The 19,591-nt window shown below is 32.6% G+C and overlaps 1 protein-coding gene across 1 annotated transcript; it reads left to right on the top strand.

Moving 5' to 3' along the window:
* Positions 1 to 18,177: 18,177 nt before the first annotated feature.
* Positions 18,178 to 19,591, top strand: LOC142527456 (phospholipase A(1) DAD1, chloroplastic-like). Its single transcript, XM_075632269.1, has one exon. It carries the CDS (start codon positions 18,236 to 18,238, stop codon positions 19,553 to 19,555), a length of 1,320 nt encoding a protein of 439 aa, XP_075488384.1. The 5' UTR covers positions 18,178 to 18,235; the 3' UTR covers positions 19,556 to 19,591.

Genomic DNA, 19,591 nt, shown 5'->3' with positions numbered 1-19,591 from the left:
TAATGCCCATCCAGATTTTCTTAGTTCATATTTTTCCTCACTAAACGATATTGTGACAACCCTGTGTCTGGTCACTATTGACTGACTTGATTTGCTCTCTTTAATCAAATGGATGGGTTTTCATGACTGGAAAATGTCTTATTTTGAGGTAGCTGGAAAATGTGTTATGTATCTATACAAGTTATATGAAAATATTTTAAATTTTGTGTCAGCGTAGTAAATGAGTACTTGAATGAGTTTGATAGATACATGTTACTTAATTAGGCCTGCATTGGTTGCTTGGTTATTGCATTATGTTATGTAGATTGTCAGTCAATCTGACTATTCTTACTATTGTTTTGACAGTACTGAGCAATCTAATTGTTCGGGCTAACTGGAATTATCTGCGTTTGTTTGCCAACATTTTGGTATAACATTTTTTTTTTCTGTGAGATTAGTTGCCAGAAAAACTCATCTTATGTTTGGGGCTTAATCTGTAAAGTTACTTTCAACGACCAAAAATAAACTCTATGGTTGCTTAGATTTTCCAGTTTTCTGCACCGAAAACATTATTATATATTATTATTAACATTATTTTTTGGACAGATTTGGAGATATAGATAATATATTCATATTCGTCACAAACTATTTCAAGAATTTTAAAAAATCTCCGAATTCGAACAAATAGTTGATCTTCAACTTCGTTTTAGGTTTTTCCAGTAAGATCGGTGTTGGGATATTCGGGTGACTCTCAAGTTATGGGCTGCAAACGGTTAGTCCAATGGTTATGGGCTTGGGCCATTCACAATCTGTTGGACAGTTGGCAGTGCCGTGGAGTCTGAATACTCAAGGAAGAAGCCTGTATATATAGTTGGACTCCAAGAGAAAGAAGGCAACGAAGAAAACACGCTTGAAGAATATATATCAGAGAGGACTCCGCACAAAGAAGGACGGCAAGAGTTGAGTGAAGGTTTTGAGGGAATAATCTCAATTGTAATTCAACTTAGTTTCTTGGTCGTGCACTTGTAAAACTCTCTGTTATTCTAATAAAGTAAGCTGCTCCGTTCTTCCGTGGACGTAGGCTATTCAATAGCCGAACCACGTAACTCGATCGTCTTCGCTGTTGACTTCATAGACTTGGTCTGTTGTGATTGCATGAGTTGTATGCTGTGATTCTAGTTCGGTTATTCTAACAATTGGCACCGTCTGTGGGAATCGAAGCTACGTCCACCAAGATCAAGAAGATGGGTTCCATGAAACTTGATATCGAGAAGTTTTCAGGAAACAATGACTTCGGCCTTTGGAGAATCAAGATAAAAGCCATTCTAATACAGCAAGGACTGATAGAAGCACTAAAGGGTGAAGATGCAATACCAGGTGAGTCGAAAGAGAAGGTGCAAATCCTCGCCAAAGCACAAAGTGCCATCATCTTGTGCCTTGGAGATAAGCCACTAAGGGAAGTTTCAAGAGAAGCCACGGCTGCTAGCATGTGGAACAAACTAGAAAACATGTACATGACGAAATCCTTAGCTAACCGCCTATATATGAAGCAACGTCTATACTCATTCAAGATCGGAGATGAAAAAAATGTATCTACCCAAATTGATGAATTCATCAAAATTCTGGACGATCTTGAGAACATAGATGTTAAGATGGAAGATGAGGATAAGGCTCTAATCTTGTTAAACTCTCTTCCAAGCTCATATGAAAATCTGCGGGATGCCATGTTATATGGCAGGGAACATACCATATCTCTTGAAGAAGTTCAGTCGGCTGTACAAGCAAAGGAATTACAGAAGAAGATCTAGTCAAGTGAACATACGCAAGGTGAAAGTCTTACCATCCGAGGGAGAAATAATCTGAGACCCTCGAAACCTGAAAGAAACCGGTCAAGATCCAAAAGCAAAAACAGATACAGATGTTTCCACTGCCATAAAGAAGGGCATTACAAAAGGAACTGCCCTGATAGAAGAAAACAATCACAAGAAAAGCCAAAGAACAATGCTGAAGCCGTTGTGGCTTGTGATGGCTATGAATCTGCTGAAGTATTCTCAATATCAGAACAAAGTACTTGCAACGATTGGATACTTGATTCGGGATGCTCGTTTCATATGTGCCCTACTAGATCATGGTTTGAGACCTTCACAGAAGTCAAAGAAGGCCTGATACTACTGGGAAATGATATATCATGCAAAGTGAGGGGCATTGGTTCCATAAGACTCAAGATGCATGATGGTATGGAGAGAATTCTAAGTGATGTAAGATATGTTCCCGATCTCAAAAGAAACTTGATCTCTTTAGGAACACTTGATTCAAGTGGATATACATATAAAGCTGAAGGTGGCATACTCAAGATTCAAAAGGGGTCATTAGTGATCATGAAAGGACTCAAAAGGAACTCTCTGTACATACTTCAAGGATCAACAGCAGTAGGCATGTTTGCTACGGCACAAACCACAAAAGATGTAACAAAACTTTGGCACCTCAGGCTAGGACACGTAAGAGAACAAGGCCTAGCCCATCTATCAAAACAAAACCTGTTGTGTGGAGATCAAGTTCACCACCTGGAACAGTGCGAGTATTGCATCCTTGGGAAAGCCAAGAGAGTAAAGTTCTCAAAAGGCACTCATACCACAACAAGACCTTTTGAGTATATACACTCCGACTTATGGGGCCCCTCGAGAACTCCAACACATGCTGGAGGAAGGTACTTCATGTCCATAGTTGATGATTTCTCAAGAAGAGTGTGGGTCTTTGTACTGAAAACAAAAAATGAGGCACTGACCAAGTTCAAAGACTGGCTCATTGCGACTGAAAATAAACTTGACAAGAAGTTGAAATACTTAAGGACGGACAATGGCCTGGAGTACATGTCACAACAATTCAAGGAGCTTTGCAGAACCAAGGGAATCACAAGACACATGACAGTCACTGGCACCCATCAACAAAATGGATTAGCAGAGAGAATGAACCGTACCCTCCTTGAAAGAGTAAGATGCATGATGTTAAACGCTGGCCTTCCAAAGACCTTTTGGGGAGAAGCCATAACCACGACATGCCATCTATAAACAGATGTCCGTCCAGTGCAATCAACTTCAAAACTCCCATGGAATTGTGGAACAATAAACCATCAAATTATTCAAAACTAAGAGTCTTCGGGTGTCTAGCCTATGCTCATGTTAAGCAAGATAAGTTAGAAGCAAGGGCTAGAAAGTGCATTTTTATAGGATATCCAGAAGGAGTAAAGGGTTACAAAGTCTGGAACCTAGAGAGCAATGGTCCAAAGTGCTTCTATAGCAGAGATATAACATTTGATGAGTCCATAATGGGATTTCAGCAGAAAACAAATGCCACTAAAGAAAATAGACTGATCACTGATGATATACAAGTCGAGGTGGAGCCCATGAAAAACACTTCAAACATTGAGAATGAGATAAGCCATGAGAGAAGTCCGGACTTAGAAGTACAAACTCATCAAACAGAACATGATTTAAAATCCTACATGTTGGCCAGGGATAGACAAAGGAGGGAAATAAAACCTTCGGACAAGTTTGGGCATGCTGATATGATCTATTATGCTATGACAGTAGCAGAGCAACTGGAGCATGATGAACCAAGTTCATACGAGGAAGCTGTATCAGGAAAAGATGGACGTAGGTGGATCAAAGCTATGGATGAAGAGATGACCTCTCTGTACAAAAAAAACCTGGAAGCTTGTTGATAAACCGAAAAACCAAAGGGTGGTTGGATGCAAATGGATATACAAAGTTAAAGAAGGAATGCCTGGGGAGGAAAAGACAAGATACAAAGCACGGTTAGTTGCAAAAGATTTCACTCAACAACAAGGTATAGACTTCAACGAAATATTCTCTCCCGTGGTCAAACATTCCTCTATTAGGATGATCCTATCTTTAACAGTACAATTAAACCTTGAGCTCAAGCAACTTGATGTGAAGACTGCTTTTCTCCATGGAGAACTCGAGGAAACAATCTATATGAACCAACCAGAGGGCTATGTCAACCCAAAAACCAGTGGGATGGTGTGTCAACTTGCAAAGTCCCTCTATGGACTTAAACAAAGTCCAAGGCAGTGGTATAAGAGATTTGACGAATTCATGCTAAACAACATTTTCACGAGGTGCAGCTATGACAACTGTATGTACATCTACAAGCAAGAAAATAAGATCAGAACTTACCTTCTCTTGTATGTAGATGATATGCTAATTGCCAGCACAATCAAGAACAATATGGAAGCTGTTAAGCAACTTCTGAGCTCAGAATTTGATATGAAACAACTAGGAGAGGCTAAAAGGATCCTAGGAATGGAAATCATGAGGGACAGGAACATAAACAGACTTTTCTTGTGTCAAAACTCATACATTTGCAAAGTACTTCGGAGATTTAACATGTATGAGTCCAAACCAGTCTCTATACCTATCCCTCAGTATCTTAAACTGACTCAAGAGCAGTCCCCTGTTACTGAAGAAGAAAAAGGAAACATGCGGCATATCCCCTATGCCAGTGGAGTTGGAAGTGTTATGTATGGAATGGTCTGCACCAGGCCTGATTTATCCTACAGCATGAGTGTTGTGTCAAGGTATATGGCAAATCCGGGTGAAACTCATTGGCAAGCTCTCAAGGGAGTATTGAAGTACTTGAATGGTTCAGCAAATGTTGGGTTGTTGTTTGAGAAACAAAACAGCCTGGAGAACCCTATGGTTGGATATGTAGATTCTGATTTTGCTGGGAACATAGACACAAGAAAATCTATCTCAGGTTATACATTTACAATGTATGGTACAGCTGTGAGCTGGAAAGCCTCATTACAATCTGTAGTAGCCTTGTCAACTACAGAATCTGAATACATAGCTCTTACAGAAGGGATTAAAGAGGCTCTATGGTTGAAGGGAATGGTATTAGAGCTAGGCATACCTTAGGATAAGGTTGTGGTACATTGCGACAACCAAAGTGCCATACACCTATCAAAACATCAGGTCTATCATGAAAGATCCAAACATATAGATGTCAAGTTACATTTTGTCAAAAGATGTGATATCTAAAGGGGAAGTTCAGGTGAATAAGATTGATACAAAAGACAATCCAACTGATATGATGACCAAGTCACTGCCACAAGCCAAGTTCGTGCATTGCATGAACTTAGTAAGGGCAGTGAAATGGAACTGAACTAAGATAAAGAAGGGAGCAGCCAACTTTAGAGTCAAGGTGGAGATTTGTTGGGATATTCGGGTGACTCTCAAGTTATGGGCTGCAAACGGTTAGTTCAATGGTTATGGGCTTGGGCCATTCACAATCTGTAGGACACTTGGCAGTGCCGTGGAGTCTGAATACTCAAGGAAGAAGACTGTATATATAGTTGGACTCCAAGATAAAGAAGGCAACGAAGAAAACACGCTTGAAGAATATATATCAGAGAGGACTCTGCACAAAGAAGGATGGCAAGAGTTGAGTGAAGGTTTGAGGGAACAATCTCAATTGTAATTCAACTTAGTTTCTTGTTCGTGCACTTGTAAAACTTTCTGTTATTCTAATAAAGTAAGCTGATTCGTTCTTCCGTGGACGTAGGCTATTCAATAGCCGAACCACGTAACTCGATCGTCTTCACTGTTGACTTTTCATAAACTTGGTCTGTTGTGATTGCATGAGTTGTATGCTGTGATTCTAGTTCGGTTATTCTAACAATCGGGAACCACGAGTAAAATTGTCATGTGCTCATGTTCCAGCTAACATATAATAAAATTTGATGGACGTTTTCTTCGGACATAGCATTGATTGCTTAGCAGTATTCAGGGGTTAGCAGATATCATCTGAGTGGCATGGACTTGTTTGTCTTCTTCTTGCTTGTGACAATACAGATTTAGATCGTGCTTATTTATAATGAAATAGATGCGATATGAGATTTTTTTTTAGGAAAAAGCGGTTTTATATTTAAGAATTGTTTGATGTCAATGATAAAATATTAATTGATTATGTAAATATAACGTTGATTCAAGTTAATTTTATTCTATAAAAAATATAGTTGATAATAGAAAAACAACTTTAATATTTTAAACCTTACAACATCCTAAACACTAAATGTTGATCGTTCTCCTAAAAAACGCAGTTATTGTTTTCTAACATTATGTTATATTATAAACTCAAGAAAGATATCATCTCAAAAAACTTACATATTGGATAGTGTAACATTCTTAAGTTTATAAAAAAATATTTATTAATTTTAATATTCGATGCGGGATATTTTTAACATTTTCGACGTCCATGACAGCTCACTCTAGAAAATTTTCACTCATCTTTTAGTATTTAGTGCATACATCATGCACCTTAATCTAACATGTAATTTTTTTATCGAGACTGATATGATGGTAGCACTTTTCTAGGTCGTTATTTCTGTTACGTTGACTCTCAACGAGAGCACCAATATTAGTTTATAAATCCTAGATAAATGTTATCCCAAAAAAATTGTATATCGAGTGGTGTAACCTTCTTGAGTTTATAAACTATTATTTGTTAATTTTAATATTCAATGTGAAATATTTATAACACAATCGTGATCATTAGATATATGTATAATGAGTTGAATTAGAAATTTTATAGACAAATATATAACTCTAATCCATCCATCCCAATACAATTTTAAAGAATTTCCTACTTGAAATAATATCAAGTATGTGAGACGATTAATATCATTTTTAAATGATAATTAAAATTGGCTCATACATGAAAGGGCGATTTTAGGAATGTGCAAGAAAAAATATCCAGAGTGTCGCTATTTATGTAGTGAAAGCATTTTCCTTTTTGTGTTTCATAAGTTGAGTGTAGTATTTGATTACTCATAAGTACTCAATCATTTGTTTATGTCCTGAATAAGAATTATAATGTGCTTGAAAGACAAATATAATTGTAATTGTTTTTTTTTACATGACTATGAAAACTAGAAAAATCTCATATATAATTGAATTATATTAAATCAAAAACACAAAAAAAATAATCATAAAATACGTAATTTTTGCAATGAAAAATATCTCATTTATTTAATTAAAATTTCTACATTATATTTTTCGTGTAATTTTATTTTTACAGAATTTATATGATTTTTTTTAAGGGATACGAACATAACAAAGATGTGTCGAATACACCAACAAGATTCATCTTTGGAAGCATTTTATATATGCAGTAAAAGTAATACTAGTGACAGAAAGAATGATATTTTCCATGAGTTGGTCAGGTCGAAGATATGTCTCACAAAATTGACTCATTGATCTCCTCATAATCTTTTATTCGTTTTTTTTTAAAAAAAATATCTGTAATACATTTGCACTTGTAATGAGTAATGATTATTATTTACTCAAATTCTTATTATTTTAGTTTTTCGAGCTTATTTATTCCTACAATATTCCAACCCAAATACATTCAACACTTGAAATTAAAATATTCGACCAATACTAAAAACTAAATAATCAAATTTATTCTATAGGCTGCTATCTTTATATAATTGCAAAAAAAATAATTTTTATGGCTTAAAAAATTTATATTTATTTTATGATACATTATGCAACGGGTTTTAAAAATAAATTGTGTATATTTTTCTCCGGGGGTCCGGAATACGCCAAGTTATATATAAGGAAGTTTGGAAATAACCTCAACTTTCACACTTGGGGATCTAACATTATTTTAGAACGAAGACAAAAACTTGTGTGAGACGGTCTCACGGGTCGTATTTGTGAGACGTATATCTTATTTGGGTCATCCATGAAAAAATATTACTTTTTATGCTAATAGTATTACTTTTTATTGTGAATATCGATAGGGTTGATCCGTCTCACAGATTAAGATTCACACATGAGACTCACTCATAGATGAAATATTGTAGTGTACGACATACCATATTTTATGCTACAACCAACAAATTACGTATCTTATCTTAATTATTATTCAAACTACTTATCCTCGACACTTGTACACCATTAGATTAATAGGTATCTTGTCAAATAGTTTCACTAGTTTTTATCCGTAGGACGGGTCAATTTTGTTCATATTTACAATAATAATTAATATTTTTGGTATAAAAAATAATATTTTTCCACCGGTGAATTAAATAGGAGATCTATATCATAAAATTGACTCATGAGATCGTCTCACAAAAATTTTTGTGTTGATTAAAAAAATTATATTCCTCGTCAAAATCATGTACGTGAGAATCGAAATCTTTTGAAAACTCTTTAGAATTTGAGACTACAATGCGAAGATGATAGTTGCATTTTGATTAGGTGTCAAATGCACTAGTAAAAAATATTACTTTTTATTATAAATATGGATCGAGTTAACCCGTCTTACATATATATATTCGTGAGACCGTCTTACATGAAATTACTCTTATTATTTTTTATTATTAATGTGGATTATAGAAAAAAAAATATAACGTCTTTGTTTGTTTGTTTGTTTTTTTTGTTTTCCATTCTCTCATTTCAAATTGCAGTATGACTTATAATTAATTGTTATGACTATAATATTACTTCTATTTAAATATAACTCTAATTAATTAGATTATAAAGACACGTAATATATGCATCGATGCACACATTTAAGAGGAATAGTATCGCAATAAAATACAATTGGGAAGGTCAATCAAATTATTTTTCTTTTTCTCAAATTAATGAATCTGTACGGCCCCAAATATCGAAGGGCCCGAACCGCTGCATCGGCCATAAACAAGCCCATTTTATGAATTTTTTTATTTGAGTAAAATTTATTTTAATAAATCAAAAGTATTAATGAAATTGATTTATTTCTAACTATAACCGATATACACAATAGATATGGCCTAGAAATTGAAGGGGTACGATAAAAATCCCTCAAATTATCAATATTTAAACAGTAAATTTTTTTTTAAAAAAATTGGGACCTTAAAAATATTCAAACTTTAGTTTTATATTGAATAAACAAAAATTTTCATAGTATAAATAATGATATTTAAATATTTTGTGAATTTTCACTCATGATTATTGGAATTTAAGTATTATAATGTAGAATTTATTTGGTGGAAGGATGGCTCATAAATAAGTTGACAAGTATTTGCCGAGAATTCGTTCTTCCCTATTAGATATCTTTATGAAAATTTTAAGTAAATTCTGGTACTGATCAATGTATTTATAAAGATAAATGTGTTTGTTTAATATTAATTAATAGATAAGGTAAATGGATGAAATAATAACTTAATGTGAGGGTAAAATCAAATTTTGGAGTTAAATTATAATCATTATTTACCGAATAAATCATTATTTATCAAAATTTTAACTAATGGCGATTTTGCAACTCAATTTTTTAAAATTGTACAATAGTCCAAGCGACGTGTTTCGATTGCTCCCTAATAGAATCAATAATTGCATCTCAGCAATCTATCTTTCAATAATTGCATCTTGTAATATATGAGAATTGAATACATGATCTTAGCTATAATAAAAATAGTAAGATCGAACACTTGTCGTTTAATCAAAATATATAAGTTGATTGTATGATACAACTTTTTTTTTTTTCAACTGTACAGCAGCTCAAGTGTCACCCGTCGATCCTCCAAGTATTTGGTAAATCGATAAATACTCAGTCTTAAAATCGGTATCATAATCAATGTCACATGTTCAATTATCATGGATTACAAGGAATATAATTATTGTAATGATGATTGTCGGGATGCAATAAATGTCCATGCTAGGAGACGAAACATGTGATGTTTAGCGCTAGGATCTTTGTTCTAGCCCAAGTCGAAAAGTAAGGAGTTCCAGAAAAAAAAAGGATCTTGGGCAAAAAATTTAATTTCTATAAAATTAATTGACATCTATTATTTTATATTTTGTTAAGAAAATTTGTAGCCAGGGTATTATCAAATTTCTAGCTTTACCGGTGCAAGTGTGGGCAGGCCAAGGTAAGCTCCGTCGATGTTTGAGCTGTTATACAATTTAAAATATTATAGTTATATCATTAACAACAGCTATAACTTTTTATAAAGTAGAAAACTTCAAGTCTTACATATATAATAATTTATTAATTGTTCATATATCAAAATGAATTTTCTTAATATCTTTCTGAAAATAATTGAAAGCTAGCTATATTTGGATTTCATTTTCGTAAATATTTTTCTCCTTTTGAAAATAAAACGGATATTTACATCTTAATTTTTTTCAAAATATATTTTAATTCACTAATCATATCACAGCATAATTATTATTTATGACTTCAATTTTTATCACTTAAAAAACGTATTCCATTTAACTATATTATTTTCTAACCTATTATATTTTATACTTTCAAAATACTCTGCACAACATTTAAGACTGAATTCGTGCATGTAACTAATTATATGACACAATATTATATGTTATGTCAATTTTATTATTGAAACAAAATCATTTCAGAGTATTTTCTCTATTTGGAAGAAATTCAGACATTTAAAAGGATAAAATAAAATATGTGATATATGTTTTAGGACGTGGTATAAAAACTAAATTAACTATGTAGTTCGAAAAATATTGTCCACCAGATTAAAATCTTCTGGCGACGCCCCTGGATATATCACACATGTAAATTTAATATCACAATTTGAATCATCTCCTTGTCAAACTTCATCCAACACATTTTAAATTTAATACTCATGACATTCATGTGAAATAATTATTCTTCTTTTATTTCTATTTTTATAAAAACTAGTTTGCGTTGCTTTAAAGATGGCTTGTTTTAATATCTCATTTGGCACAAATCAATTTTGAATCTCGTGGCTAGCTAGAAAACAGTATTATATTGACTTAAATTATTCATCATACAATATTTTTTTTTATTAAACTTATGGTAATTTGTGAGAAACATGCACGTGGATAAAAACAAAATAAAATAGGAAAAATAATTATTGAGTATATTTTCTTTTCTATTATAAATCTGAGTTTCTTATTGTACGTACTGGTTATGAATGTTTAAAAAATACCACAATTTTTTTTTTAATGTTAGTGAGCGTCCTAATAATTAAAAAAAGTAATTATTGAGCATATTTTATTTTCTATTATAAATAAGATTTTCTTATTGCACTGGTTATGAAGGTTTCAAAAATACCATAATTGTTTTTTTTTTTTTAATGTTAGTGAGTGTCCTAATAATTAAAAAAAGTAATTATTGAGCATATTTTCTTTTCTATTATAAATATGATTTTCTTATTGCACTGGTTATGAAGGTTTCAAAAATACCATAATTGTTTTTTTTAATGTTAGTGAGTGTCCTAATAATTAAATTAATAACCCTCTCAATCGAACGAATTGATTTCTATGCATCATTAAAAAAAATTAAGCTTCGCATTCTCTTAAAATATTACTCAATCGTCATAAATAAAAAAATAATCATCTTGTGATATTAATTTCATTTTTTTAAAAATTGAATTGTTAAAAAAATAAAAATTATAATTACATGATCAAAAACGTTTTATCAAACACGAGAAAACTAATTCATTATATTAAAAAAATATAACATTCACATAAAACCTTAAATACCTACCATAAATCGAATTATTGAAAGAAAAACTGAACCCTAATTCTTAGGGTTTGTTTCAAGGTTACAGCTTGCATGGAACAAGCTTTAACGAAACATTTAACATAGTGTTACGAAAATCCATCGGACTCGACACTAGAAAAAGAAATAGATTGCTCAAATGTGACAAATGCTCACATGCACAATATGTGACATGCATTTTGTGTGAATCATTTAAGTTGCAAGTTTTTATTATTTTTGTGGATTAACGGACCCAAAAATTCATACTCGAAAATAAAACATTCTGTATTTTTTGACGAAAATCTTGCATCTTTTTTTCTTTGTAGAATTTAAGTCAAATGTGATGATTTTTCACATAAAATGAGGATTATTTTCGGCTTTGTCTTTGTGCTTTTTTTTTTTGAAGTAATTTAAGAATCTTTCAAAAGGGCATGTTCTATAACCTAGTTTTATCCCAACCAACCTCGTGCCTATAAACACAATTCAACATTACAATATTCCCTTCGGTGCCAAGTGACCATTTAACTTCTACGTTATGCAATAAACAGTCCTAATATGGAAAGCTTGAGAAAGAACACCTGGGGCGCTTATGCACTTGCAGCATGCATGTGCTCGTTGTAGGGTTGTTAACAAGTCGAATTTATAATTCATTTACTATTTTATCCCTTATATTATTGAGTGTCATTGCATCGGTGTTCAGATAAGTTTGCACAGTGAGTGTCCAACATATCAAAACTATAACCAGTCTCATTCGCACGCTTTCGTGCGTATCATATGTGTGAATGCAATTTTATAACTTTGTGTTTGAATTGATGATTTTCAAATGTGTTTTTGTTGTTTAGAGATGTAATACTATTAACTTCAAATACATTCCTTACATGTTTATACAGTATTTCATGTTAATAAAATGTATTTCAGTTTCATCCAAAAATGATGTCATTTGTAATTCATATTTTTTATTATTAGTGTATAAATAAAATGTAGGACCGAATGCTTACCGTTTTACCAAAAGCTATAGCTAGTAGTAATGGTGCACCTCAAATCTTTTAAACCGCACAGCAGCTCAAGCACCACGGTTCGATCGCTCTACCAAGCAAGGACAATTATTGCACCCAACATAAAAAATGTTTAAATTTAAGATTTGATCTATTGTTTTATTATAAACAATAAGAATAATCGAAATCAAAGATTTCAAATATATCTTCCCAATTGCACCTTAAACGAATCAATGGTCCCAAATGTTTTATATAAATAATCCTTGAAAGATTATAGTGATCATAATTCATAAATAACTACAAATGTCGTAGGATCAAATATATATAAGTTACAAAAAATTGTAGCTAATAAGAACGATACAAATATTTTAAATTATAGCTAACAAAAATGATACAAATATTTTTAAACTGTACAAAAATATCAATGCTCCTTCATATAAAAGAGAAAAGATAATGATTGCCACCAAAAAAGTAATTTTAATGGGTATTGAGATGTCATTGGAATACAGAAGTAAAATAGATTGCCTTCGGTGTCAGCTATCGTCATTGACTTTTTAAGCTTTACTCTCCATCCCGTCGGGCACATATTTTCAGAGGACAAAAATTTGTGTGATACGGTTTTACGGGTTGTATTTTGTGAGACGGATCTCTTATTTGAATCATCCATGAAAAAGTATTACTTTTTATGCTAAAGATATTATTTTTTATGCTAAAGGTCACTAAGGTTGATCTGTCTCACAGATAAATATTTGTGATACCATATCACAAGATACCTACTTTTTTTTTAGAGAGCTTACGAGAACAGTTCATAGAAAGAGATAAAATTAATTATAATAACATTTTAAATGGATGGCTTTTTAAATTTTTTTGATCCTTTTGTGTTACTCTGACTTAAATTATCTTTTGTTTTCTCCATTTAAATCCATAAGTCAGCCTATCATATACATACACGTACTTGTCAATTATTTTTTTTCATAGTTACATATTTTATGTATATAAAATAAAATTTGTTTATTTCATATTTTACAACCCCTGATTTTTATTTCCTTTTCTGTTAATTGTTTTACATCCTCAATTGATATGAAATTTTAAGCAGTTTTATTAATCATTGACCAAAGAAGCTTAGACTTCAGTAGACAAATAATTTAAAAACGTTTTAGTTTTTATAACTGAAAAAACTTAAAGTATATATTTAGATAAAATTTTTGTAAAACGTTTTCGAAAAATATTTTTTTCAAAAAATGTTCTCTAAGTAAAGTTTTTAAAAAACAATTAAGAGTTGTTGTTGTTTTTTTTGTTTTTATGTTTTTAGAATAACCAAAAATCTCATCAACTCTAATATAAATTAGTTGTTCAAATAAATATTTATTTTTAAAATAATTTTTAAAACATTTTTATAAAAGTGACTTTTATAAAAATGTTTTATAAGTATTTGTCCAAAAGTAGCTTTACTTTTCTGCCAAAGGCCAACATATGTGATATGATCAATTGAGAGATAATCGTCGAGCTACAATAATTTGGTTTATGAAATGTTGAACACCGATGAATTAAATCAAGTTTGATTTTCAAATCAAGCGGAAGACGTTCAAAATAATCTTTCGTAAAAATCGATTAAAAATTTTAGTAAAACATTTAAAAGATATGCAAATTGAATGTAAAAATGGTTTGGTTGAAGCATTTTATCAAATATTTGGTATGTAATATTTTGATATTAGAATAACACATAAAATGTTTTGACAATAGATATTAAAAACGATAGCGAGCAAATAAATGCAATAAATAAATATATACAAATTTGTTTAGAGATGTTCGGGGATTAACAACTCCTAATTCATCCTTTTTCTCTAAAGAATGATCCACCAGAAGACTTTGAGTTATACAACTCCTTTTACAAAACCCATTCTCACTTAGGACTTATCCATTGCCTAATCGAAACTCCTAGCAACCTCTCGATTGTAGGCCGCAACCTCACAATCCGCATAATTTTTAACATCTTTTTGTCAATACTACAGACACAATCTCTAACGTCTTTCTGTGAGGACTCACTCATCTAAACTTTGAAGCTCAATTCTCATGTGTGTGAGGATTTTTATAATATTTGTATATATCAAACGTATCCCTATCCTTGAGCTTGGTCTCATTCTAGCTAATTATTTCACGTATGCTGCTCATACTTTGAGTCTCCTACCAAACTTGTATTTGATCTTCAAGATGATGTATGTATAGGCTCCAAGAATGTTATATATGTTAGACACAAAAATATGACTGTTTGGGAAGATTTTGGACAGTTTGTAACATTAAAACAATCTTTTCCGCCTTGCAGGATGCTTTTACCAAGCCTGAATTAGTTTGAGGTCCGCTGATAGTTAGGCTCGTAAGTTAGATTGATCATCCATTTGGCCTCGTTAGTCCCAGAGTTACTTCACTGACCGGAATACTTAGAGCTTGTCAATTAGGCTAAATCAAACCGATGAGGTCTACTCGACTTGTGAATATGATTTGTAGATAATCATATTAGCTTCATTATTTGAATAACTGAGCTGATTAGGCTGACCAAAATATCACAACTGCTAATTCCAAACTTATTATTATTTTAATTGCAATCAGTTTGGTTTTGCACCATTAATTTGCCTATATAACATACGATTTGTCCAAGTTTTGTGAAATACGACTTATTCCAAATAGAGTTTATTCTTGAGTCAATTTTGCGGCTGGTCATTTTTGTCGCCGAGCTGTGAGATATCATCGAAAAACTGAAGCTCACCAGATTTTCAGTTTGTTTAAAGTCGAATTTCAACTTCCATCTTGTGTTAGTAATTTCACATTTGAATAAATATAATAGAAATATAATAATAAATTTAGTTATCATAAAAATGAAGACCGTAGAGTTTCTAATCCCAACAATATGCTTTTCACAATCATGGTTAAGGTAATATGGTTCATTTTGATCTTAAAATCACATTCACCTTTATAATTTTTGAAAATTTTCGTTTTAACACAGTAATATTTTTAAAATTTTCATTTGGTGTTTGTGGGATGAAAATTGAATGTTACTTTGAAAATGCAGGACAAAAAAATATAGGATTCGAAATATATATAAGAATAAAATTCAATTTTGATATATTTTTATGTGATGCATATTCATCGTATACACTTATGTGAGCACCAATGAGGTAACATTATCTATTGAATGTGATGAAACATGACATTCAAATAAGTGTGTATAGTATATGTGTAGCATATCAAAACTATATATAGTTCATGTATAAGTATTTTTTAACTTGATTGTTAGAATTTCGAAATGTGAGGTTTCACGCATTAAATAAAATCAAGAGCTTTAAGAATTGTCACAACGACTTATTGACATTTCCTATTTCCGAATTTCAATAGGATAGAATACATGTCACTGTTTCAATGAGGTCATCTGTAGGATAGAATTTTTATCAATTTATCAAAATTATAGTTGGTGGTAACAGCGCAATTCAAATATTTTAAACCGTACAACAGTTCAAGCACCACGGTTCGATCGTTCTTCCAGCATGGACATATAATACAATCAACAATATCTCTCCCAATAATTGCACTCCTTGCAATGAATATGAATCGAACTCGTGGCTTTAACTTTGATACAATTGTTAAGATCAAGCACTTACCACTAGGCCAAAAGCTATAGGTGTTATACAAGGCGCAAATTTATTTCATTATACTTGTGGCAGCACAGACTGCACCTACTTGAGTGCTAATAGGTCTGGTTGTTAATTTTATGAGTCAAAGGAGCTGCGTGTCTATCTACTGGTGATGTCTTATATCTTTTAGAGATCAGCCTTACCCTTTCTCTACCATCGGTCATGTCCCTAACAAAGACAATATTACCTATTAAGATCTATCGTCACTCTTTTACGGTACTCCTAGTCAACTAACTCAAGCGGAACAACATCAGCAGCTTGACATACGAGAACTTTCCAATAAATTACTCATCACAGTACTACTCTCACTCATGCATACTTAACCAGCATCATCAATATCATATTCTTAAATTTTAAGATTGAATAATCATTTGTGATATAAGTATAAATGCACTTATTAAATGCATAATAAATTATTTTAAATAAATGAGTTAATTAAAAACATTATAGTTTTGAAAGATATAAAACCAAAGTGAAGTTACATGTAATAATAATGAAAAAAACTTGTGAAGTGTATATTTATGAACAACAATGAGAAAATCATTTTTATACGAGGAATTTCACTTTGAAGAGTGATCTACACGTGGTATTTGGGTCGCTGAATAATTTAAAATATTTAAATTACAGTTGTATCACCAGTTATAACTTTTGACAAAATGACAAACTGGATACAATTGATATTCGAGTCAACGTCACATGTTCGATTTCCATAAATTAAATGAGAGAAATTATTGAGAGTTGGATAATTTTGGTGCAATAATTGTATTTTTAAGAAAAAGGTCGATACGTGATGATTGAATTATTTAAAAATTTTGAGTTTCATCATTACCATCAATTATAATTTTTGGTAAAACGACTAACACTCAATTCTTATAGATGAAATCGCAGGTTTAAAAAAGAATAAAAAATTTCCTTTTTGGTACTTACAAAAATGTCAGAATATGAGACATATCTGGTTTGGATTGGATACTTCTTAAGAAAATCGATTTTGGGTAAATTTCATATAGTATTGAAATATATATTTTTATTTATTATGTTCAAAAGAATGAAATTTTATTATGAAGTCAACTCGCGTAAAAATCTGTCCAATGTATGTTACACAACATAATAGAATTTTTTTTTAAAAAAAATATTATGCTTGAGGTTAGAATATAATAAAATTAGTATGATATTTTTTAAAAGTGATAAAAAAAACTATAAATGATAATTAAATTGGAATATATATATATATATATATATATATATATATATATATATATATATAATATATAACAAATTTTAAAATAAATAAAATCTATATTTATTTTGGGAGCTGAAAAATCAAACCATGTCTCTCTTCTGAGAAGGTTTTTCTATAGGTGCTGATATAATTTTGCTTCTTGTACTAAGTACTTTCTTTTAATATTTTGGTCATTATTTACTTTATTCAGTTGATTTATTTTATTATTATTATTATTGTTTGAACGAATAGAACTTTAATTTGAATTTGTGCACGTTATGTATATAAATATATACATTAATGCATGAGCCTAACAAGGTAACTATTTAAGCATCAAAGTTATATTGATATGAAATGATTTGAAATTGAGAAATAAATTTTATTCATGATTTCAAACGATACTAATATTGAGTATATTTTAACTTAATTATTATTAAAACGAAAGATTATATTTGAAATTTTCTTACCAAAAAACTAAACTTTAATAAATATTCAAATACAAAATAAGTATGTACGTATAGGCACACAACAAATCATGTATCGGTCATTCTAAAAAATAATAATCATATATGAACAATATGAAAAGCTGTAAAATGTCAGCATCAATCAAAATTTGAATGAAATTAAGTAACCTAAGTTTGCGTTCCTACTATATTCTCATTCCACGCGACGCACCCTTTATTGTCATTATAAAAGGCCAATTCCAACCTCTCCATTTTCTTGCAAATTCAAACACAAAGTGAATTATATTATCTCACCCCACTACGCTGCCCTACCCCATTTTTGAGCTTCCTTGCAAAAATCAGGCAGGCATGCGGATTTCGACTATTAAATGCGTACGGCCATGCACCTCATCGAATGTCACAACTCAGCACCCCACTGTCACTGATACGAGACCCACCAAGAAAATTAGTTTAAGCCAGCAAAATTACTTAAAATGTGGTTTCTTAGATAGCAATGATGGGTCCAAGAACTTGGCCTTGATGGAACCAGCCAAGGTTGGCAAGAGGTGGAGGGAGTACCAGGGGATCAAGAATTGGGAAGGACTGCTCGACCCACTCGACGAAAACTTGCGACGCGAGATCATTCGTTATGGGAACTTCGTCGAGGCCACTTACCAGTCCTGCAATCTGGACGTTTCATCTCCATTCTGTGGTACTTGTCGTTACCCTAAAAGAGACCTGCTCAGTGAGTCGGGATTCAGGGAAACGGGTTATAGAGTTTGTAGGAATCTGACCGCTAATTCGGGGATTCGATTGCCCCGATGGATGCCATCCTGGATGGCCTTGCAGTCCAGTTGGATCGGTTATGTGGCGGTTTGCCAGAACAAGAAAGAGATTGCCAGGCTGGGGAGACGGGACGTGGTCATTGCATTGCGTGGCACGGTGACTTGTCTCGAATGGCTAGAAAATCTGAGGGCAACCTTAACTCCCCTCTCCAACAACACCCACCACGGTTCTGATTCCGACGGTTATCCCGATCCTGACTCGGAGGTACCGATGGTGGAGAGTGGATTTTTGAGTTTATACACCTCCACGTTTGAAAACCGGCCAAGTTTACAAACTCTGCTGAAACAAGAGATATCACGAATCCTGGAAAAATACGGGAATGAACCGTTGAGCTTCACCATCACCGGCCACTCCCTTGGGGCAGCGTTGGCTACTGTCGCCGCCTACGACATCAAAAAAACTTTTGAAAACTCGGCCCTTGTCACCGTGATCTCCTTCGCGGGGCCGAGAGTCGGGAACTGGAGCTTCAGGTGTGAGCTGGAGAAGCAAGGCACCAAAATCTTGCGCATTGTCAACTCCGATGATCTCATTACCAAAGTCCCAGGATTCGTCATAGAAAATAACGAACAGAGTCAGTTTTCAGACAATATTCAAGTCAACAACGTTGCGGCGGGTCTTGGCGGATGGGTTCAGAAGCTTGTGGAAGGACAATGGGTCTACGCCGATGTTGGCTGCGAGCTGCGACTGAGCAGCCGTGACTCGCCGTACTTGAGTGGCATCAACATTGCCACATGCCACGATCTCAAGACTTATCTTCATCTCGTTGACGGATTCGTGGGTTCGAACTGTCCCTTCCGGGCTACCGCAAGAAAAATAATTAACAAAAACCTGGGCACCGGATAATTTAGTCAAGTCCCCTTTTCCATGTAAAATTGGGTC

The sequence above is a fragment of the Primulina tabacum genome, chromosome 15, assembly GCF_025594145.1.
Source record: "Primulina tabacum isolate GXHZ01 chromosome 15, ASM2559414v2, whole genome shotgun sequence".
NCBI lineage: Eukaryota > Viridiplantae > Streptophyta > Magnoliopsida > Lamiales > Gesneriaceae > Primulina > Primulina tabacum.
The sequence above is the reverse complement of the archived record's forward strand: the minus strand, read 5'-3'. Positions and strand labels throughout refer to the sequence as shown.